Source organism: Urocampus carinirostris, chromosome 19, assembly GCF_059441175.1.
Source record: "Urocampus carinirostris isolate Australia breed hairy pipefish chromosome 19, RoL_Ucar_1.0, whole genome shotgun sequence".
NCBI lineage: Eukaryota > Metazoa > Chordata > Actinopteri > Syngnathiformes > Syngnathidae > Urocampus > Urocampus carinirostris.
The window spans coordinates 7,377,566-7,401,357 of record NC_142367.1 but is presented as its reverse complement, the minus strand read 5'-3'; the positions used below and the strand labels follow the sequence as shown (position 1 = coordinate 7,401,357).

Here is a 23,792-nt window from a genome sequence, read left to right as displayed (position 1 = left end):
CTGACTAACAGCATGACTGGGTTTTGCCCGGGGTTCCTATTGCTGTGATGGACATAATCTAAAGTGCTTAATCAGTGCTTTCCTCGGTTCAGGAAGTACATAGTACTGTTATGGTGCACAAGTTTGTTTACAACTGAATAGTTTGGTATTGTTATCTCCGGACTAATTTTTAGTCATACTTGTTTTTGTTTTGTTTTGTTTTTGCTGTAGCTGTCTAACTCAAATGCAGTAGTTGTAGTAACCTGGCACTGTTCGAATGGGTTTTGCTGTCTGTGCTTCAGTATTAATTTCTTATAGCACTTTATGTTCTACATGTTCACTTGAGACTTGACAAGGTTCAAGACTTTATTGTGTGGGTGTGGCTTTTGTCTCAGTCCCTATATCTCATATGGTCATATGATGAGGCTGACTAATTACAGTCTTTATTGGAAGCTTCTATTGGTAGCTAATGTCTACAAGGCCTCTTCACTAGCAGTAAGTGTTATTCATATATATATATATATATATATATATATATATATATATATATATATATATATATATATATAATTTTACCAGTAATTCTGTGTTCTGTGCTTTACGGGGGAGATCTATAGTTGTTACTTTGTTAAAATCGTATTATATGTTACTGAACAGTTGGTAGGCTGTGCTATATGGATTTTTGGTGTCTCACATTCCCCCAAAAGCTCACTTGCTGGCCCACATCTGGTTAGTTTGGTTCTAGTCACCCTAACTGTACTGGTTAAAACGAAATATATTTTTACTCGAGGGCTTTTAAGTACATTTTGGTGGAGGTCCAGATGAATGTGATTCAGGCTCTGGAACTTGACCATGATCCACCAGTCGGGGAACCCAGCTTAAAACATATGACAAGACCAGATGTTAGTTTCGTGCACTTTTAAAATTTACTGAACAGGTACAATGTAGGGCAGCACTGCGACGCAGTGGCACAGGTCTGAGGTCATGAGATCGAACCTTCCTGCGTGGAGTTTGAATGTTCTCCCCGTGTTTGCGTGGGTTTCCTCTGGGCACTCCGGCTTCCTCACACATTCCAAAAACATGCATGTCAGGTCAATTGGCCGGTCCAAATTGTCACTTGGTGTGAATGAGCGAGCGCGTGAGTTGTCCGTCTCTGTGTGCCCTGCAACTGGCTGGCAACCAGTTCAGGGTGTCCCCTGCCCACTGCCCGAAGATAGCTGGGATGGGCTCCAGCACCCCTGCAACCCTAATGAGGATAAGCGGTGCAGATAATGGATGGATGGACGGAGGTGTACAATGTAACAATTCAAAGGCAGCACACATTGTAGAATAAAACAGTACCAAAAAGCACATTAATCAATCATGGTATAACTGAAAGATTAACTATTTAGAATAAATACATGACTTAGGGGCTGCAACAACGAATCGTTAAAATTGTTTAATGCGTTGGCAACTAATTTCATTATCTATTTGTTGTGTTACGCGATTTATGAGCCACTAAGCACATACATCAAAGCAAGCCGGTTGTAGTACCACTTTGGTCCTGCAGATGTTACTTTAAGACCCCATCCATTAGCTCTACCGCTTATCCTCAGTAGGGTCGCGGGGGTGCTGGAGCCCATCCCAGCTATCTTCGGGCAGTGGGCAGGGGACACCCTGAACTGGTTGCCAGCCAATTGCAGGGCACACAGGGACAGACAACTCGCTCGCTCATTCACACCTAGGGACAATTTGGACCGGCCAATTCACCTGAAATGCATGTTTTTGGAATGTGGGAGGAAACCGGAGTGCCCGGAGGAAGCAAGCACGGGGAGAACATACAAACTCCGCACAGTAAGGCCGGAAGCTGGATTTGAACCCACGCAGGAGGTTCCCACGACCTCAGAACTGTGCCGCACACGCGCTAACCACTGCGCCGCCGTGCTGCCCCTACTTTAAGACCGTTTTATAAAAATTGAAAAAAAAGTATCTGATATTTAATTTTTTTTTTTTTATTGAACATTGCATCTTTACAAACAATACTGGCATGAAAAGGTCAAACACTACCAAGTTGACAAATTTCAAGGGAACAGAATGTGCAGCAGAAATACAGAGAAAACAAATCAAAAAATACATTAATGAAACAATTTAAGTAAAAACCAAAATATTAATGATGCCAAGTTAAACTCAACATAAGGGGCAGATTAGTTTTCAGTTTATGTATGTACTACACATTTGGAATGTTTAGCATATTCAAAGATTCAACCCCAAAATACTTTGTCGGATCCAGATTAAATGGTAGACCCAATCGCGTAACGTTACTCACAAGTTTATTGAAATATAGAGGAAAGGCAGCGCCAGTGATCTGGTGCTCACTGGACGCAGAGAGCAAGCGTGTTATGAATGCAGAAGTGGATCTTCCGGAGCGTGAGATCGCAGCGTAGTTAGCCGGAAAAACAGGTCGTTAGCCGGGACGGGAGATCAGAACGTGGTCGGGGTCAAAAACCGGGTCGTTAGCCGGGACGGGAGATCAAAACATGGTCGGGGTCAAAAAACGTGTCGTAGCAGGAGACAAACGGGGAAATCAGGAACGGACGAGAGGAAAATGGGTGACAAAACGGGACCGACGGGAATCAGAGTCAAAAATGTTTGCCTTGTGAAAAAAGAGGTTCGCTGACGGGTCGACCAAGGGCGAGTGAGAGCACTGAGCTTAAATAGAAGGGGGAACCAATCAGACAACCAGCAGCAGCTGGCGCCAAACGAGTGGGCACAGGGGAGTGCAATGATAATCATGACAAAATTTGGAATAGTGGGTTTAGAAGGTTGATATTTTTTGGTGGATACAAATTTTCTAAACATACAATCAAATAAAATGTTTTGTATGACAGGTCCAAATGTAATATGATCTTTTGAATAAGGAGGTAGGAAAAGAGTATCTTACATATTTGCATGTGTATAGCATACATTTATATGTACTTTGAATTGTTATTTGACAAACACTTGGATTTTTAATTTTTTTTGTATACTTTTATATTGTAGAATATTCAATATTTCAATATTTAAACAAAGAAGAGTCAACTGAAAATACGATTTATAAATATCCGCTTTTATCGATTAACTGAAAAAAATAATAGAACGATGCATTGATTTTTAAAATAATCATTAGCACTATATAAAACACTCAGTCTTTTTTGTGGATTAGGAAGGGATGGTGCTTCAACTGCAACAGTGACTTCGAATTCTCAGAGACAGATGATTGGAGAAGGACACGTCCTTTTTAAAGTAGATGTAGCATTCTGAATTGGCTAAAAGTTGAAATAAAAATGATTAAAAAAATATTGCTTTACTAAGATAAGGTTACTTTAAAGCACGTCAAAGATAACTTTTCTCTGGGTATTTATTTGGTGCAGTTGGGGGTTTTCTAAACTCAAGCTGGCAATTAGATGTAAGTACAGCGGTTAGTACTTTGCTTCGTCTAATTAAAAAAATTCCTCCAATACCAACAGGTACAATTCAAACCAGCCGCAATGAGCAAAATGACAAGCAAGGTGATGAATAGCCCAAACGAAAGGACAGTCATACCGACGGCCCAAATATAAGTCTTCTTGGAGAAGTCAATCAAAGGGGACATGAAGGCCAAACGTGCCCTACTTAGACGTTGACGGTCCTGAGGTGGGTATCGAGCAAGGTTGATACTTTCCATGCCAAGGGAACGGAGAAGACAAGCCTTTTTGTGGCTCAACTGGTCAAAGGTGTGTTTGCCGTGATAGGAGCCCATACCACTCTGTCCTGAAAAATGAATAAATAAATAAAATACAAGTAGCAGCAATGCAGAAAATCAAATCCTACAGTAAAACGATTAGCTAAAATTCTGATTTTCTAAAATCTACTAATAATGCACTGTGTGCCTGAAAATCCATGAAATAGGGAAGGGTGATACGATGTCATGATCATTGAATTATTGAAACTTCCCCTTAAAGTGGTTTATATTTACGTTTAAACTCAGCACTAAAAATGTTTTATTTTCCATTAGATAACTACAGATCAAACTCCAAATGTGGTTTGCGTAGGATGAGGTGTCCTTAAAATATTTGAAATGATGTATGTGTTAAAAATGCCCACGTGAGTTCAAAGAGCCTTTGTATATCTTTTTTCACCTCACCTATCCGATTTTATTTTACGTTGACCTTTGATGTTTCCACCATTGAGCACATTACGTTGGAGGAAAGGAGGCGAGAGTGCTCTTACACGCGTGCTTGCAGTTATCTTTTATTTTAGGATGAAAACGGTGAAAGTAAGAAAATGACTGTTTCATATACAGTCCAAATGCAAACCCAAACTCCCAAAAATATGAAAAACGAAGAGGTTAATCGAGCTGTTCTAGAATTTTACATACTTGCATGCGCAAGAAAAGGAGATTGACAGAGGCTGCAATGGTTATTTTAGCCAGAAGGTGGCGTCAGCAAGTAGAATATTTTAAAGGTATGGACAGCGTAGAAACATTTGTATCAAAACTGTTTCTGAACAAAAGCCAAGATAGTTGAATAAAAAAGTAGCAATTTAACGAAAACACACATATAACAATGTCAACATGTCAACTATACTTTCTATTGGACAATATTTTGACATGAAAGTCAGTGAGTGCAATCTAAAAACCTTAAACAACAAAAAAACACATTTCTACTATTACAACAACTGTTACAGAGAAAAAGTCAAGTGAGTCAAACGAAAAATCCACAATGTGACAAACAAGGTCTTTTGGCTCTGTTACCATAGTGACAACGGATTTACTTTTTTTTGTTCAGGAACAGTGATATGTTCACATTTTTGGTTGCAGCTCTTTGCCCTTTATAGCATGACGTTTTTAATGTGTTTATATAAAATTTGTCACAATAGCAGAGAACTAAACGCACAAAGTACATCTGGCATTGTCCTTTTCTGTAGTTGAAAAAATGTCCTCTGTTATATTTAGCTTTTGATAAGAAGAGAATAGATTTGGTCCTCCCTTTTGCCTACCAGGCAAGATGCAGCAGCAGGCCGGGCAGGAAAAGGTGTTAAAAATGCATCTGTCAGTCACACATAGAGGCATAACCTCAGAGTGTTTGCCCTGCAGTACCCCTAAAAACTGCTAGGTAACGTCAGCCGCCGAGGGATTGGACGTTTTTATTACCTATGTTATTTTTTAATCCGGTACCATTTGTATCCCAGAGTCCATACCCACTATTTCACATAGATTGAATATTCACTGTTGAAAATAAACCATTTGTTTGTCTACATGAACGCTTTGTTTTTGTCTAAATTAAAGGCTAGATTGCCAAATGTAATTGCTTCAAATGGTACATTCTTTGACGTAAACAAAATTTGAAGGATACATTTATTTTTTTCAAATAAACATCATTTCTAACCTTCACAATGTCTTGACTATACATTCTATTTGTTTTGCAACTCATTTAATAAATAAAATATGTTTATACAATATTTGTTTTATCTAGTATTAATTGAAACAGGCAGCCCATTTGTTTTAATCAGGGTCCGGCTAAAAAAAAGTTTCTTTTTCGTTTCCATTAAAATACTACTTGGTGATAAACATACAAACGTACAAACATTTGGGATTGGGGTTTTGGGGTTTTTAAGGGTTATTGATCTATCTTCGTTATTCATTATCCATTATCCGTTATCGGTCAGTTCATAATACGCTACAAAGCCTAGGAGCAGGGACACTTACTCTCAGCCAAAAGCCCAAGCTAAGGTCCTAGCCCTAAAGCCTTGCTGCGATCATTGCGAATGCACCGTTCCCGGAGGTACTGCAATACCGGGCCGATGCGTGGAGTGGACAGAGCAAGCTCTTATTCCATCTCCGGAATGCAAAAATCAAAGATCATGGCAAAGGCCAAGCTAAATACCAGGGAGCAACTACGCAGCGCATAACATTTGTGGAAATCTTATCTTACCAACACCACCAAACGGGAGTGAAATGAGTGTGTAGTGCATCATAACATCATTGACGGTCACTCCTCCACTCGTGGTCTCTCGAATCATCTTTTCTGCTACCTTTATACAAGGAGAGATAAAGAATTATTAAAAGGGAAACTAGATAGATAGATAGATAGATAGATAGATAGATACTTTATTCATCCCCGAAGGGAAATTCACATTTCCAGCAGCATCCCTGAGCTGAGAACAATACAATAATAAAGCAAAAAGAATACAATATACAAATACCCAGTGTAATATGCAAATGCCCACTGTAGCGTGTTATATAGAATAACTAAATAGTGCTACACAGAATACATATTGCAATAAGATTCGGTAACTAAATTAGAGAGGAAGAACATAATAATGTTTATACCAAGGGTGTCAAACTCATTTTGACTCGATTGAACAAACATTCTCTCGGGGGCCAAACTAGTAGATTAGAGAAAAAGAAAAAGAGCGAGAGAAAGAAGTATGAGAAAGAGAGGGTGAGAAAAAGAGAGAGGGTGGGACAAAGAAACGGGGAGAGAGAGAGAGAGAGAGAGAGAGAGAGAGAGAGAAAGAAGTATGAGAAAGAGAGGGTCAGAAAAAGAGAGAGGGTGGGACAAAGAAACGGGGAGAGAGAGAGAGAGAGAGAGAAAGATAGAAAGAATGTGAGAAACAAAAGAGTTAAAAAGAGAAATAGTGAGAGAGGGGGAAAGAAAGAGAGAGAAAGAAGTAAATCCAAAGAGAAACAGAAAGAGAGAAAGAGAGAAGGAGAAAAAAGTAGAGAAAAAGAGGAGGGGAGAAAGGGAGAAAAGGATAGCAAGAGAGAGAGAGAGAGAGAGAGAGAGAGATAGAGATAAAAGAGAGAGAGAGAGAGATAAAAGAGAGTGCAAAAGAAGGTAACAGAGAGATATATATAGAGTAAAAGACAGAGAGAGAGAGAAAGAGATAGAAAGCGAGGGAGAAAGAGAGACAGAGAGAGAGAAATACAGGTACAGAGTTTGTGAGAGGCACCTGGTTTTGGCAACATCAAGTGGACATATTTCAACCTGCAGATCGTTTTTCTTTGTTTCTTTATATCCAGTTTCTCACCTGCTTGTCAGAGGAAAATATATAGAGAGCCAAAGGTTTTTCTCTCTCGTTGATGAAACAAATGGCTTCTTCCAAGCCACTCACAGTCACTATGGGCAAGAGAGGACCAAATATTTCTTCTTGCATCAGCCTGGAGTGAGGGGGCACATCTTTCAATATAGTTGGGGCTGTTAGAAAAATCATTTCATTAGTAAACCCTGGAATACATACAAAAATCGTGTGTATTTATATGAAAAATAGGCCTTACCAATATACCGCTGAGAGGGATCACATTGCCCTCCTATAACTGGTGCATACCCTTCCATCAAACCCACAAGTCTCTTGAAGTGAGTGTGGTTTATAATACGACCATAGTCTAATGATGATTTGGGATCAGGGCCGTAATATTCCTGAAACATTATTATGCATTCAATTCAATGTAACAGAGTCATAGTGTGTAGGGCAGGGGTGGGCAAACTACAGGCCGCGGGCCACCTGTGGCCTGTCTAGTCATTTGACCCGCCAAAAGGAAATCGTCAAAATATAATGGCAATATATATAAAATACTAAATTAAATACCACTATTAAAAAAATGGAATGTCAACCTTGTCCCTATTGCCCCTTGGTGTGTCTACAAACAAAAACCCTACGACAGAAAAACTACAAAATTAATTAAGAAGGTTGTGTTAAAAAAGAGTCCTAATATATTATTTTGCTTTCATTCGGAAAGAAAAAAATAAAATATGAATACAAGAAAAATACTACCACTGTAATACTACAATAAAAAACACTGAAACAGAAGAAATATTACAAGAGAAATATGGTACTTCAAAATTACAATTACAGTTATGGTACAAAAATACTAAAGACATACTACAAGAATACTACGATAGAAATACTACAAAACATTACAAAAACATCCCTACAGTAAAACTATATTTAAAAAACACTACTACAGAAGTATTATGATGGAAATACTATAAGAAATACTACTATAAAAATACAGGAAAAAATAATACTGTAGAAATACTACAAAATTAAAACTGTAGTAACGCTACAAAACGGAATATAAAATTAAATGCTTAAAACTGGGACGTTATTTGTTATTTTGCTTTCTTTCAGGAAAAAAAAACCCCAATAAATATACAAAATGGTACTACTACAGTAGTATTATAATTTTTTAAAAACTACTACAAAAATATTCCAACAGAAATAAAAAACAACAAATATACAACTATAGTAATGTTACAAAAATATTACAGAAATAGTACAGAAATAATACAAAAATCCACGTTAGTTATCCTATCATACAATAAAGTACAATAGAAATATGACAGAAATACTGCATGACAAAAATACTACTAAAGAGATAATACTACAAAGTTATACTGCAAAAATACTACAAATTCACCCAAAAAAATTTACCATGACAAAACTACAAAAAATACTACACAATTACAGAAGTACTACAGTGGAAATACATAAAAAATACTACTGCAAGAATACAACAAAATTAAAACTACGGTAATACTACAAAACTAAATATGAATTGCAATGCTTAAAACAAGGACCTATTTTTCTTTAATTGTCAACGTTTCTAAACCAGTTCGATTAAACTTATCTATCTAAAACACATGCCGACATTTGTAAATACCATGTAAATTATAACTATAGCCCTATCCCCCTTGTTTTATAACCTTATCTTCTCTGTTCCTTTATCTTCTGGCTCATACCTCACTGTGAATGTGTAAAACTGGAGTGTCATGCCCAATTTCGTTGTTAACCCATTTTGTAACAATGACAATAAAGGTATATTCTATTCTATTCTATTCTAAAAACAAAGAAATACAACATGTAGATGCATGTTTATGATTTCATGAATGAAAACAATGGTATAGGTCTCCTTTGGCCCACATTTTTTAACCCAAAGCGGCTCACGACTCCAAATAGTTGCCCACCCCTGGTGTAGGAGGTATTTTAAAATTCTACAATACCAAAAGAGTTTGTCGGATGCATTCCACCACACGGCCTTGCACACACGGTTCACACAATATGTAGTCAGGAGCAATACACGTCTGTCCACAGTTGACAAATTTTCCCCACGTTATACGACTAGAAAAAGAAAGGCATCATTATTAGCATTATTCAGAACGTTGTGCTTTGAATTTGATTCCATTTTTCACAAAATGTTCGAATCCCCAAAGAAGAAAAAGGAATCACAGTTTAAAGCCAAGGTTTGAAAGAGACTCATCTCCTATTAGACAACTTTTTCAAATCGTATGATTGTTTCTTACATATTTAGAACGGTCTTTTATTCATCTGCTCAATAACAATCGCAAATGTTCAGTTATGATGTGCATTTTACGTGTTGTAGGGTTTTTTGTTTTTGTGGAAACAATATACCGTAAATGACAGACTACAGAGTGCTCCTGATTAAAAGCTGGGACAACACTCCGCCGTTAACATCCATGTGTACTTCCGCAAACATGAGCACATTATAGGTGACATCACGTCAGGCGGGACACGTGTGGCGTTCACACAGGAGATTAAGTCTCTTACAAGTTGCATTTAGTTGGAAATGTGGACGATCTCACTAAAACATTAAACAAATGATCATTAGGCTCTGCAGTGTAAACCTAGCCTAAGTATTGTTACTACTGTACTACATAAGAAATGAAGACTAACTGCTTTCGCGATCCACCAAAGAAATTGCATCAATAGCCGTTAAACTTGAGAACGAGTGGCATAAGGTAGTATATTGTTTAATGGTTTCAAGGCGGACTATTCAAGAAAAGCTTGACATCTTTCATACAATTCCGAGGCAAGCAAGCCTTTCACTAACAGGAAAACGTTTTGTCCACCACTTTCAGCCCAGAAGTAAGGTCTTAAGCCCAAGCCTGACCTGAGCCTAAAATGTCCCTCATTACTTTGGAGTCAGGCTAGGCTGACATATTCTCCGTGACAAATTTGTGATCTTCAAAAACTATAAACATGTACTTGAGAATAGTTTTGCATGACTGCCATTATATTAGTGGTTTGCTGTGAGGGCCTGCAAGGCCTACTCTGCTGGCCTAAAAAATATTTGAATCATTGTCAAGCGGGACGGAAGGAAAACTGAGATCACTTGCACTCGTTTCTTGGTTTTATTGGAAGGAAGGAATGACAAGGCGTGATTCTTCGGTCCGTTGTTTGACGGATTGACGAAGCTTGACAGGCGGGCGAAGGCTTGGCGGGAATGGTCGCGGACAGGCGGAATCGTCGTGTTGTTGGTTGGGGCTGGAGAAGAAGGGCGTCGTCGTGTTCGGAAATGTGATCAGGAATCGGACGGGCAGGGCAGGTCGTAGGCAAATATCGGAAACGGGTCGGCAACGGAGATCAAGTAGAAAAACAGGAGGCAGGCAAAGAGTCGGAGGTACGGGCTTTCTGAGCAGATGGCAACAGGTAGCATAGTACTATCAGACAACTTGTTTCCGGAAGCTGAGGATTTAAATGGACAGGGTGCGCCAATCAGCTGTCCTGGCTGTTGGCGCCAAATCCTGAACACAGGTGTTCCAGATCCAGGTGATTGTGACAATCATGTGATGTTGATTATATTTTTTCTGTCAATACTTGTTTGTTAGTAATTGATGCTGTTTTTTTTTTGTGCTGTGCCTGAATGACGCCACAAATGATAGTAAACCTTAAAGACAGTAATTCCAAATTGTCCGTCAGTTTCCTTTCATTGCTTCTCACCTGCTTGCGTTGCTTCCAGACATGTGCTTTCATATTAAACCAATTAACCAATCACATTTCAGGATTATTTGTTGCCAGGTCCAGAAATCTGCCAAGATGCCTTCAGTGTTCAATGTGCAGGCATCCTGCAACATAGCTGCGGTATCGCTGTAACTTTAGCCAATGAAATTTGTAATTGGTTCAAATGGGCCTGCATGAAGGCGTGAAGAAACGCTACTGCTTTCACCAAGCTAGGGGGCGGTAATTTACAAGAACATTGCACCAACATCCTGCCGTTAACCCGCTACCTACGCAAATACAACATATTGCTTTGATTTAATAGCATTTTTGTCAGACAAAGGGTACTATGAGGAGCCATCAGTTTCTACATATTACGTATGTTTTTCCGATTGATGTTCACTCTGTTTTGTGTACTGTTACCTAATGTTAAATCTGGTCATGCTGGAAGGGGGATGACCAGATGTGAGGCCCCTTCTCAAGGTTACTCATTTTCCTCGTGTTGAGGTTTTAAGTTTTTCCTTGCCAGCATGTCTGTTTCAGATCAGGGAATGATGTAATTGTGGGCTTTGTAGACATTTTGTGATTAAGGGACTATACCAGGGGTGGCGAACAAGTTTGACACAGAGAGCCGAAATTTTTAACTGTGAGAGTCAAAGAGCCACACCATGTACTGACCTGCCATGACAGACAGACACACACAATTAAAAACATATGATTTCCCATAACACACTCCTCTCCTTACAATACAACAAGTATTGTTCTTGTGTTGATTTCAAGGAAAGTGTCCATCCTCAATACACTCAAAAAGAAAAAACAAGAAACAAGGCAAAGAGCCACAGTATATAGAAAATATGATGAGGCAAAGAGCCGCATTCTTATTGGCCAAGAGCCGCATGCTGCTCTGGAGCCACGTGTTCGCCACCCCTGGACTATACAAATAAACGTGACTTGACTGTATAATCCATCATATATAAGAAATACATTATACCGGCAGGCAACTCTGATGTTGCAGTTCTTATCGATGTAGCAAGGACTCTTCCCTCCCAACTCCAGAGTCACGGGGGTGATATGTCGCGCTGCAGCCTCCAACACCAATTTTCCAACCGCTCGACTTCCGGTGAAGAAGATGTGGTCAAACCTCTGCTTCAACAGTTGCTGTGTCTCAGACACTCCACCCGTCACCACTGGGTACAAATCCTGAAAATAGAGTTGACCAGTTGGTAGCGACCAGTGTTGGGAGTAAATAAATAGTATATATATATATATATATATATATATATATATATATATATATATATATATATATATATATATATATATATATATATATATATATATATATATATATATATATATATATATATTATAACTATTTTGGGTTTTGGGTTTGCATTTGGACTTTTCTTACTTTTACTATTTTCAGGCTAGACTAACAAAAAACACCTGGGAATGAGCGTGAAATCACTCTTTTTTTCTTCAAAAAGACATTCCACACTCCCAGGCCAGAACAAGTTTGGCCAGATAACCCCCCTTAGGCATAAAAGATGAGAGAAGTTTCATCATCATGTTTTTCCCTCTCATATGTTGAATACATTTATGGAAAAAGAAATGTATCGAATTATACTTAGACCTTATCCAAGTAGAGAGGGAGCAGTGCTTCGAGGAGAAGAGATGAGTTAGCGCTAATCTCAGATGGTTTCACCACAGCACCATTGCCTGTAAAATAATAACAAGTAGTAATTCAGAGAATGATATCATAACTGAATGGAGAGCGTATACTGAGTGTGGGCGGAATGAGCCAAATGTCGATACATTTATCCCATCCCTCGGTTACAGTGGTAATGGGGACCAGAACCTCCCACAGAAAAAGAAAATCCGTGAAATACCTTCATAAAAGCCCCCAAAGGTCAAACTTACCTCAAGATCATGTCCTAACCAACTGAAAGTATAAGAATGTAACAAAATTACAAATAAAAACACAGAACATATAATTGCAGTTTAATGGTCTTTATTGTCATAATTCATAAATCCAACCAAACTGGAGGGCTTTTCCTTTCAGTGTAAGACAGCGTTTCAGGGAGCGGCTGGTTAGCTGCACGCTAGCATCAAGTAAAATTGAGCCAGGTCTTGGCGATGATTCAAGTACAACCGTCCCAAATGTGGCTGTTGTAGCTCTAAGTCATCCATTTCAAGGGTAATGGATCTGGCATAGGTGAGCAACAAGTCGGCAAAGGTGGGTTGAGAGAGTTTTTAGCCTAACCGTAGCAGCAGGCTCGACCTGCAGCCATTCCTGACAAAGCCTCAGTTGCTTTCCGGACTCAATAACAATCAACGGGGTATCTGCTGGCCATCACCATTTATTAGCGCTCTTCTGACTCTCAGATTTAATTAGATAGTTTCTTTTCAATGTAACGAGACGCTAAAACTCCTAGCTGTCGCCATCCCTTCCAGTTTGTTTTGGCCAAACACATTAACTTGTGCGCCCATCCTGCTGTTTGACAGCATACACTTGCATAGCACAGTCACGCCCACTAAACATACAAAGCCTTCCCTAACCTGCACCCATAACAGTATTTGCTGTGTGCTGTCTGCTCAGAACGCAATGCACGGTACTTTGATATAAATAACAATGAAGACAATCCAATTTCAAAATCTGCAAAGCAGTGAACCAGACATAACCGATGTGACAAGGGGTACTTGAAACTATACTATTGTCTTGGCATCAATACTGTCTTCCCTCTTTAACTATCACTATAATAATTGTGTAAGTTGTTCGTAAGATTATACATACATACATACATACATACATACATACATACATACATACATACATACATACATACATACATACATACATACATACATACATACATACATACATACATACATACAGGGTTGGGTAGGGTTACTTTAACTTGATTACTTTCAATTACTTTTGGATCACTCCAATACCAAATATGCTAATAAGAGACAAAAGGGACTAAATATGAATAAAATTATGACTCACAACAGGTGGTAAGCTTTCTCTCCTGGCTTTGATCTCTTTGATTTCCGGCAAAACTAACATAAAATGCGACAGAAACAAAATGAAAATCAATCCAAACAGTTTGCCAACATCATTTTTGCCGTTCCATGTATTCCGTTACTCCCCAAGACTGCACAAAATTTAGTAATTTTATTCATATTTAGTTTCTTTTGTCTTATTAGCATATTTGGTATTGGAGTAATCCAAAAGTAATTGAAAGTAATCAAGTTAAAGTAACCCTACCCAACCCTGCATACGTACATACGTACATACATAAGGGATTTTTTTCTTTTATAATGCAAGTTTTTTTATAGCCCTTAGAGTTGCAAATGGTTGCCTGAAACGTGCTCTACAAACACATTTTGATTTGATTTCTATCCAATTGTGTTTACAGTAAAGTTCATTTACACTAAACTTTATTTTCAACACATTGTGCATTGGAAGGTATATTAGTCTCTTGACAATGTTTTACAGTGTTTGTATTTTGGTTACATTGCTGCTTTTTATTTGACTCTTCAATTGTTCAATGATCATGACATTTCCAAAGAAGAAGCATCGGTATTGGAATCAATCGATACGACCCTGTATTTACTTCGGATGGATACCAACATTTTCAGTACCGCCTACCCCAAGTAGATACCTGGAAGTACATGAGTGGACTGTTAGAAACAAAATGTATCAAAAGGAAAGTGTTACAACCAACTTAATTCAACATTCTTGTCATATTGACACAGTTATTGTGTGGATTTCAGTATGAGTGCAGCTTAGTAAGACAGGGGTCGTAAACATTCATTAAGAAAAAAAACAATATTGATTTAAAAAAAAAAAAAAAGGAAAAATACATGAACGTGAAAGTGTGGTATATCCAGTCAGACTGCTGAGAATCTTGGCAACAATCTCAGCCATTTACAATAACTCTATTTAAAATCTAAGTACTTTACAAACTTTGAAAACATTATATTAAAATTCAAGCGTGATTCCTAAGTCTCGGTTAGCTTCTTTACAGAGGAGGGCAAACCTAGGTCCTCGAGGGCCGCATCTTCTATTTATCATTTAATTGTATACTAATTGCAGGAAAACATAAAAGTTTCTAAATCACAAATTTCGCCTAATGCATGAAGGCAAACAATTATATTGTGTAGAGAAGAAATTGGAAGAAGGTAATATTCATACTTGTATTGTATGTCAATTAAAAGAGAGAGAGAGAGAAGCCCGGCCCGGCCCGGCCCGACTTCATGATTGACATTTTATGTCCAAACCCGACCCAAAATTTGAGATTTTACCTCTATTCACAGTTACTTTGTGATTTGACAAGGGGGGGCAGTTAGTTTCTCACATAGGGCAAGATGATTTTTGATTTATTTGTGCCTTTATGAATAAAATCTGCATTTCAAAACTGCACTTTGTCTTTCCTTGAGTTGTCTCTTGGTGATAATTAAATTGGTTTGATGATCTGAAACCTTTGTGAACGATAAATATGCAAAAAAACAAAGAAATAAGGAAGGAGGTAAATACTTTTTCACAGCACTGTACGTTTAACCGAGTGATTACTGTAAAGTTGATATACTTCCATCATTCCCACTAACCTCACCCCAATGACTGCTTTTCCATTGATGTAAACACAAAATAGAACAAAAGAAAGAAATTATAAGGCAGTCAAATTGAAAATTCAGTCATCAAACATCTCAGTATGATTTGCAAAAGAAATGCCTTATTGATTTGCTCGTTACTAAAAAGTGATGGAATAAGATACCACTACAATCAGCAACAATAGGTATCAACATATGTCCAACTACAAGGTGTATGTACCTGCAGCAATGGCTCCTATAAGGGGCATCAACGTTACAGCCCACGGATAATTCCAGGCTCCAATTATGAGCACCACTCCCAGGGGTTCAGGTTGGATGTAAGCCTCGTCTGATATTGTTAAGAGATTCTTCTCCACTAGCTGAGGGGCCGCCCAATCTCTCAACTTTTTCAGAGCCAGGTTTATCTCATTATCAACTCCAATCAACTCCAAAAGGACGGTATCATAGTGGCTCTATAGGAAATCCAAAATAACGTAATAAAGTACAGAACCAGAAAGCCATTGATGGAGATGAAAAGTGTGTCACCACTCACCCTGTGGATATCCTGCTTGAGAGCTGTGGTTATTTCCACCTCCCGCTCAGTTAACATCCTTTTCAGGCCATGAAGCTGCTGCAGCCTGAATTCAAGAAGACGAGTTCTCCCACTCAAAAAGGCCTCCCGGGTACGCTGAAGAACATCTCTCTCCATAACTTCAGTTACCAGAGAAGAAAGGATTTCTGTTGAGAACATACATTTTTGAGCCTTGAACTAACTGGTGGTTTATTATTCGAGTTTTAATTATATATTTGGATAATTAGTAAAACCGTTATTTGACATTAAGAGACTGTGTCCTCCACTTTTTGCCAAAGCATGTAGAAAACCCTGCCACATTTTACTTTTGGCTACGGGTCGCCTTTAGCTACAACCGCTAGTGAAGTCAAATTAGACTTAGAGAGTAAAATAGGGACCATGTTTACCAGTCGAGTGAGGGGAAGCACCTGTGGAGGGATCCAAAGTTGAGCAAAGTTCTTACGTTATGGACCTGAAATTCCCAGGATTAAAAAAAAGTAGTAAAAGCTCACCTTAGTGTGAAAAAAATAAATGTTTTTATAATTAAAATCTATAAGAGTATATTTTAGTTGATTTTTAAGTCATTTTTGTGCATAATCTTACTTAATAATTGCTAATATAACGATTAAAACAACTACAAATATCTGAATAGCCATTTGTGAGCAGAGCTGAAAAGACAGTTCTCGAAAAAAGATGCAGAATATACTGTTAAATGAATCATTTATATTTTTAGTGAATTTAAAGCACAATTATAATTAGTTATTTATCAAAAGGATGTGTACACATTACGTGCTCTAACTACAAATGTAATTTTATTTTTCGGGATACACAGACATTCTAAAATGTTTTATTTTATCAAATTGTAATCACATTTAAATGTATACAAGCCATCTATAACCAAAACAATTGTTTTTGGCTTTTGGGGGTTGCAAGGCACACACAGAACCACTAATTAATTGAAATATTCACAAAATTACAGCTATATAATGCAATGATATAGAGTAATTAGTGAAAGTATTATATGTCCTTTTGCCACAATTCAGGCTTCAAACTTAAAGTAAAAAAACTTAAAATATTTTCAAAGAATCAACAACATGAGAGACACATTCGTGAAGTGTAACTAAAATATTTCAACAATTAATATTACATTTACAATCTAAAAAATAAATGTTTTGAGTTAATACATTTTACAACCAGGGCAGCACGGCAGGGCAGTGGTTAGCGCATGTGCGGCACAGTTCATGTCTTGGGAACCTCCTGCGTGGGTTCAAATCCAGCTCCAGACTTCCTGTGCGGAGTTTGTATGTTCTCCCTGTGCTTGCGTGGGTTTCCTCCGGGCACTTCGGTTTCCTCCCACATTCCAAAAACATGCATTTCAGGTGAATTGGCCTGTCCAAATTTACCCTAGGTGTGAATGAGCGAGTGAGTTGTCTGTCCCCGTGTGCCCTGCGATTGGCTGGCAACCAGTTCAAGGTGTCCCCTGCCCACTGCCCGATGATTACTGGGATGGGCTCCAGCACCCCCACGACCCTACTGAGGATAAGCGGATGAGATGAGATGAGATGAGACATTTTACAACCTCCTTTTGCTGCGATCAAAGCCACAAGTCTTTTTGGGTGTGTCTCTATAAGTTTTGCACATCTTGAAAGAGAAATATTTGCCTATGCTTCCTTACTAAACAACTCACATTACTTATGATTAGATTTTGATCTTTTATGCACAGCATTTTTCAGACCTTGCCACAAATGCCCAATAGGACTGTGATCTGGGCTTTGACTTGGCCATTGTAGAACCTGTATACTGTTAGTATTGAACCATTCTATTGAAGATTTTGGTTTATGCTTAGAGTTGTTGTCCTGTTGGAAGGTGGACCTGCACCCCATTCTCCTGTCTCTTACAGACTCTGAAAGATTTGCTGCCAGAATCGCCCTGGATTTGCTCCATCTATCTTCCCATCAACTTTAACGATCTTCTCAGTCCCTCCTGAAGAAAAGAAAATCCAGGGCATGATGCTGCCACCACCATGTTTGACAGTGGGGATTGTGTTTTCAGAGTGTTGTGCAGTGTTAACGTTTTGCATTTAGCCCAAAGAGTTCCATTTGGTTTCATCTGACCAGAGCATGTATTATTTGTGACTCCCATGTGGCTTCTTGCAAACGCCAAATCGGCTTTTTTTTCTGATTTTTTTTCAGAAAGGGCTTTCTTCTTGCCTTTCTCTCATAAAGGGCAGATGTATGAAGACTATGACAGATCTCATGCACAGACTCTCAGAGCTCAGCTATGTATGCGTGGAGGTCCTCCATTATGGTTAAGGGCCTCTTGGATGCTTTTATGATTATTTTTCACCTGCTAGGGCTAGTTTAGAGGGACGGCCAGGTCTTGGTAGGTATGCAGTGGTTTTATGCTCTCCATTTTGACGTTATTACTTGCAGAGTGTTTCGGGAGGTGTGTAAATGTTGCTAAATTAGTGTTTAAGGTCGACATTTGATCAGTTAGAAGTGATCAGGGAACTTCTGGAGTAAGTTAGCAGATCTGAGAGAACAGGGAGTCAATATTGTTATTTGCAGTGCCTACTTTTCAGTTTTTTCGTTGTAAATGTAATATAAAATGTTGACATAATTATAAAAACATGTTATCGATTCCTAGAAAGTATTTTCTGATTTTTAGCTTTAAGTTTGAAGCCTGAAATGTGCCACTACTTTCCCTAGTCCCTGATACATAGGTGGTAGGCTGAAGCAGACGCTTTTAACCACCTAACCCTAGTTGAGAGAGCTGTTCTGCTGCAGTGTTTATAGCAAGGCTCACTCATTTTGATTGATTCTTTTGCATGACCTCAAGAAAAGCAAACCATTTATTTGTCCTGTTTTAATCTTTTAGTTCTCAGGGATGCTGACCCAAAAATGGTAAATGACACTTGATTTATGGGGCACTTTTCCAACTAACAAAGCACTTTATATTCGATCACTTCTCTCGTTAAAAACAACACTTTACTATACAATACCGAGACCTTTTTATAGTTTACCAAAAAAAGAAAAAAAAGTATGTGAGGGTGAAGGTCACCTACGAGTAGTGACTTTGTTTTCTGGGATTACCAAAACAAAAGCATTTATGTTGTTAAGCTTGTTCCACCAGGAAGGTCATAAATACAACTTAAAATGTGCTTAAAATGTTTTTTGCCCGTTTTATTAATCATAAAATTACTAACAAAGTTATACCCATATTTCAGCTTTAAAATGGAGCTCATATATTGGCTTAGAACACAGCATGCATTGCATTTCTCATTTCATCCCATTGCAACAGTAATAGCCATTGAATGTATACAGGACAATACGAAAATGAAAAGTGAATTATTACTGGTTTATATAAATTCTATTTTGCAATTAAAAGGAGAATTTACTTAAACAATCAAATATTTTGTGGCTTAAAATTACACCAATTCAAAATGTTCAATATGATTGAGTCAAGTTAAACTTACCTGAATGTATGAATGTAAGAGAATTTGTTTTTTCTTTCCGTGGACTCTGGAAAAGGAATTGTAGTACAGAATTACTATCCCGGAGAAGATCAGTTTTCCAAAAGGCAAACGCTTTGCTGCATAACAATGTGAGCCTTGTTGTTCACAGTCCGTCCGTCCCTCTGTGTTAGATAGCTACCAGTAGAAGGAACGCTGCTCAAGGGTCAACCAAAACCTTTCCATATATACAATAGCTCTCTATGGGTGGGTGTATTTATGTCAAAATCAGTTTTTTATTCAAAACTTTAAAAAAAAAAGTGTCAAATATTTCTACCGGTATACATATCCATCACATTACAATGCAATATAGTGAAACATGTTTTTTAATAAAAACAGTTAATGTTATTTTCCTCTAAACTGCTACTTTGAAATGTAATTGAAAAATAAAAGCATTTAAAGCTATCACCTTTGGGAGAAAATTATCGTTTTGAAGTCAAAAAGAGTGACCTATGTGAGTTATATAGACTCGGGTTGAAAATGTTTTGAGGTGGGAGGGTGATATCGTGAGATCTCCCAGAGTGAATGGGGCATCTGAGGTTGGACAGTTGACTTAAAATGAATATGGTTCACATGGGCAGTAGTACCTGTATTATTTGGTGGGTAACACGCATCGGATTTTATCATCACACTATTTTTATTCACAGTACGAGAGACAAATGTTAGAGAATGGATGAAACGAAAAGTCATCCTGAAAGAATAATGAACACAAAAAAGCATCAAGAGGGAAACAAATATTTGGTGTAACTGATGATAAGTCAGACTTTGAAGGACACCGAATAAATATAATGTAAATTTTATGTTGTTATTGTGTTTATAGTTGTCAATAAATGATTTCAATCATGGCTGCATATCCAAATAAATATGCTATTTCCTCCACAACTATTTCACTTTTTTAAGCCCTGACCTATTTTCGTGTCCGTAAATATATTAACTTCTTACTCAGATGTGATAGAGTGAAAGGTGAAATCCCCTAGTCTAGATATAACAATAATTTAAGCACAAGTCCAAACTTACCAAAATTTAAAACATGTAATAAATAATTCCAGGTTCAGTTTTATTTTATTGTACGCACCAAGAGCACACATTTTATTTCAGTAATACTGTAAATGTTGCATCATTATCATTGTTATTCTGGCAGGCATTAATCATTCATTATATCTGATAAAAAAAGAGGCCAATAGACATCAATTATTAAACAGGCATTCGTTTACAGCAGAGGTCTCTGAATCAATTCACCTGGGGACCGCCAGAGCTAGGGTCTCTGTGAGGTCTAGCCAAATGGGGCTTTCCACAAAAAAAGTTTGCATCAAAACATTTGGCCTTCTCTTTTGCCTGGCATTCAAAATGATGCAGCAGGATGGGTAGGGAGAGGTGCTAAAAGTGTGCCTGTCCGTCACAAAAACAGGCCTAAACCTTGAGAGAGCCCGACAGCCATGGGTTACAGAGAGAATGACTGTGCTTAAATATAAAGAAGAAACTCTTTGAGGAAATAAGTACAAGAGTGAAATTCAAATTCAAGGACATAAGTATCGATCTGATCCAAGTCCTTGCTCAGTATCATTAATGTCGATATTTGGATCAATGCGCCCACCCCTTAGTCTCCACTGCAACTCACACTGGTGCTTGAAAGATGCTTATGTAAGGTGGTAGTCGGAGGGGCCGCAGGAACCCATGCAGCAATTTTAAAACTTGTCTAATGTGATCCCACGCCCTGGTTCTAGTAAGCACACGTGCTGAATAATTTTACAATACCTGCAAGCCTGCAATTCTTTTGGGGGAAACCGGAGAGCAGGGAATTTCCAAAATCGAAATGAGAGGGGATAAAGGCATGCATCAGTTCTCTGTGTTAGCCTGAGAGAGAAATGGGTGGAGTGAAAAAAGCCGAAGTTCATAGCACACTGTGACGGTCTGAAATTTTGCAGTTTTGGTAAAAGTTTCATTATGGTCGAGCTGTAAGAAGTTTTATGCCGTCCTTGTTTTACTATCCAAAATTCATTTTAAAAGGGTATCAATAGGACTTGTGTCATTAGCGTAACTATTGAAGCTGTTGAGGTGTCTCCTGATTAAGTGGAAGCATTTATTGGTTAAAAAATCCTGAGCCTAAAATTGAACCTTGAAGAACTCCACATTCAATTTATTGGGTTCAGGAGGAACATGCATCGTTTAATCTCATCTCATCAGCTGCACTGCTTATCCTCAGTAGGGTCGCGGGGGTGCTGGAGCCCATCCCAGCAATCATCGGGCAGTGGGCAGGGGACACCCTGAACTGGTTGCCAGCCAATTGCAAGGCAGACGGGGACAGCCAATTCACCTGAAATGCATGTCTTTGGAATGTGGGAGGAAACCGGAGTGCCCGGAGGAAACCCACGCAAGCACGGGGAGAACATACAAACTCTGCACAGTAAGGCCGGGAGCTGGATTTGAACCCACGCAGGAGGTTCCCACGACCTCAGAACTGTGCCGCACGCGCGCTAACCACTGCGCTGCCGTGCTGCCGCATCGTTTAATCTTCTCTTCCAAATATAAAGTGACTCTCAATATTCTATCTCTATAATTTTTTTGAAATTTCACGGCTTTTTGAGTCAAAATGTTCCCAACCCCTGGTCTAGGAACAAAACTACAATACTTTGGGGTTTCACACTCTCTCCAACTGACCCCCGAATTCACCAGATACCTATGTCAATATTAACTAGTCATTCAACTGGTACAAGAGATTTAAAGCATTATGCAAGTCAACCCAATAATAGTTGAATAGGGCATATTTTAAACAAAGACATGTCTATGTGAAAATACCCAAGATTTGTACAAAAACAAAGAGATCATTCAGAGTGAGACAGAAGAGTTCTACAAAGTGAAGCCATTGAATGAATGATGAGATTTCCACAATAAACGTGAGTATTGTTTCTGAAAACAAAAATGCTGTTGTGTGAATGGTCAGGGCTTTGGATACATAGGACTCATTAGTCCTACCATAGTTGGACTTCAACAATTGAATGCAGTTTATAAACTTGTGTACCTTTAAATTTCAGTCTTCTGGGAAAAAAAGGAAAGTGACTTAAGCATTAACAAATGTGGGCACTGTTTGGTATGCAGCGATAAGCAGATTTCCTTAGACACTAACTATGAGAATGCACAGAATGACTCCTCTGTCCTGTGAAAACATTGTGTAACCTGACTAGAACCCAGGTATAAGGACTGTTTTAAACCCATGTTGAATGTATAGATAAAGTTTTGCATGTGGAGCATACAAGATCAAGACTGTCCCTTAGCTTTCCTCACAGAAAACGGCAAAACAAAATGGTGGTCCGACGATGATTTTGTATAGCTCCTGGGCATTTTATTTCTATTTTGTTTTGTTACTGAGGGTATGTTACTATAGGAATCAAAGGAAAGTGTAACATTAGTTCTTTGAAGTGGAATTTATGTGTTGTGGCAAAAGTGGGTGTTTGGGTGTTGGCCCTGATGGCAACCGGGTATCACGAACCTTTCAAATAAACCCACCTGACAGGAGGACGTGACTTCCATATACAACATTATCTGCTTTATTTCATATTCTTAAAATGAATTGCAGACATATTATGATGTATGAGACCCCTTAAAAAACTAAGACCGCATCAGGGCTGGAGACCTGATACGACAGCGGTGGCAAAAGAAGGGGGAGTGGAATCAAACTACAAACCGCTGTGACACAACAAACGAAAAACTGAAAACCGGGACCACCACCTGGGAAACTGCTGCCGGTCCAAAGCCCTCAACACCTGTAAAACACCTGAAAATAAAATTAAACATAAATTGGTTCTCACTCTTGTAGCTAAAACAGTCTCAGCAAATGACAAAAGGAACAAGACTAACATAAAAGTAAACCAACTTAAACTTAAAAAAATAAAAATAAAATGTAAGTCTGCACTCCATTAAAAACGCACTTCAGTTCAGCAGCAGATCAAGTCGCAGGCCACTTGAGCAAATATGTCACAGCCAAGAGTAGTTCAATGCAAGGAGTCCAAGGGCCTCAGCAGAAGTCCCGATGGTATCCCCGATGCCAAAATGTTACAGCACTTAAAGTAAGACTGCAATTGGCCGGGCCAAGACAGCAGCAACGGCCGCAGGACAAGGAACGCAACCTCCACGTGGTGTCCTGTGGACGGCCACATGGCCGACGAATGCGTCTCCCACCCGCTACACGAACGCTTCGGTACAAGTTACCAAAGCTGACCTCATCCGCTTTCGGAGCGGCCAATTCGCGGAACTCGTAACACAACCGAAGCTTTCCATGTCGTTCCTAAAGATCATCTTTAGACGACTTGAAGCGATCTAACAACAACAACAACAACAGCAGCAACGGCCAGAATGTACCAGTGAGCAGGGAGATTGTGCCTGTAGACGGCAAGAGGGGAG

At 38.6% G+C, this 23,792-nt stretch overlaps 1 protein-coding gene and 1 pseudogene across 3 annotated transcripts; both read right to left on the bottom strand.

Annotated features, from left to right (window-relative positions):
* Positions 1 to 3,416: 3,416 nt before the first annotated feature.
* LOC148347036 (aldehyde dehydrogenase, dimeric NADP-preferring-like) lies at positions 3,417 to 19,507 on the bottom strand. 3 transcript variants are annotated; one of them, XM_088323284.1, is made up of 11 exons: positions 19,359 to 19,507; positions 15,866 to 16,050; positions 15,554 to 15,785; positions 12,350 to 12,435; positions 11,708 to 11,916; positions 8,982 to 9,099; positions 7,256 to 7,397; positions 7,009 to 7,175; positions 6,085 to 6,132; positions 5,910 to 6,009; positions 3,417 to 3,747 (listed from the first exon to the last, which is right to left on the bottom strand). In XM_088323284.1, exons 2-11 carry the CDS (start codon positions 16,019 to 16,021, stop codon positions 3,434 to 3,436), a joined length of 1,572 nt encoding a protein of 523 aa, XP_088179410.1. In that variant the 5' UTR covers positions 16,022 to 16,050; positions 19,359 to 19,507; the 3' UTR covers positions 3,417 to 3,433. The 3 variants fall into 3 exon arrangements, with proteins under 3 accessions (XP_088179410.1, XP_088179411.1, XP_088179412.1); XM_088323285.1 differs by having other exon boundaries at positions 15,866 to 16,023; XM_088323286.1 differs by lacking the exon at positions 6,085 to 6,132.
* Positions 5,738 to 5,872, bottom strand: LOC148347037 (U2 spliceosomal RNA; annotated as a pseudogene).
* Positions 19,508 to 23,792: the final 4,285 nt, after the last annotated feature.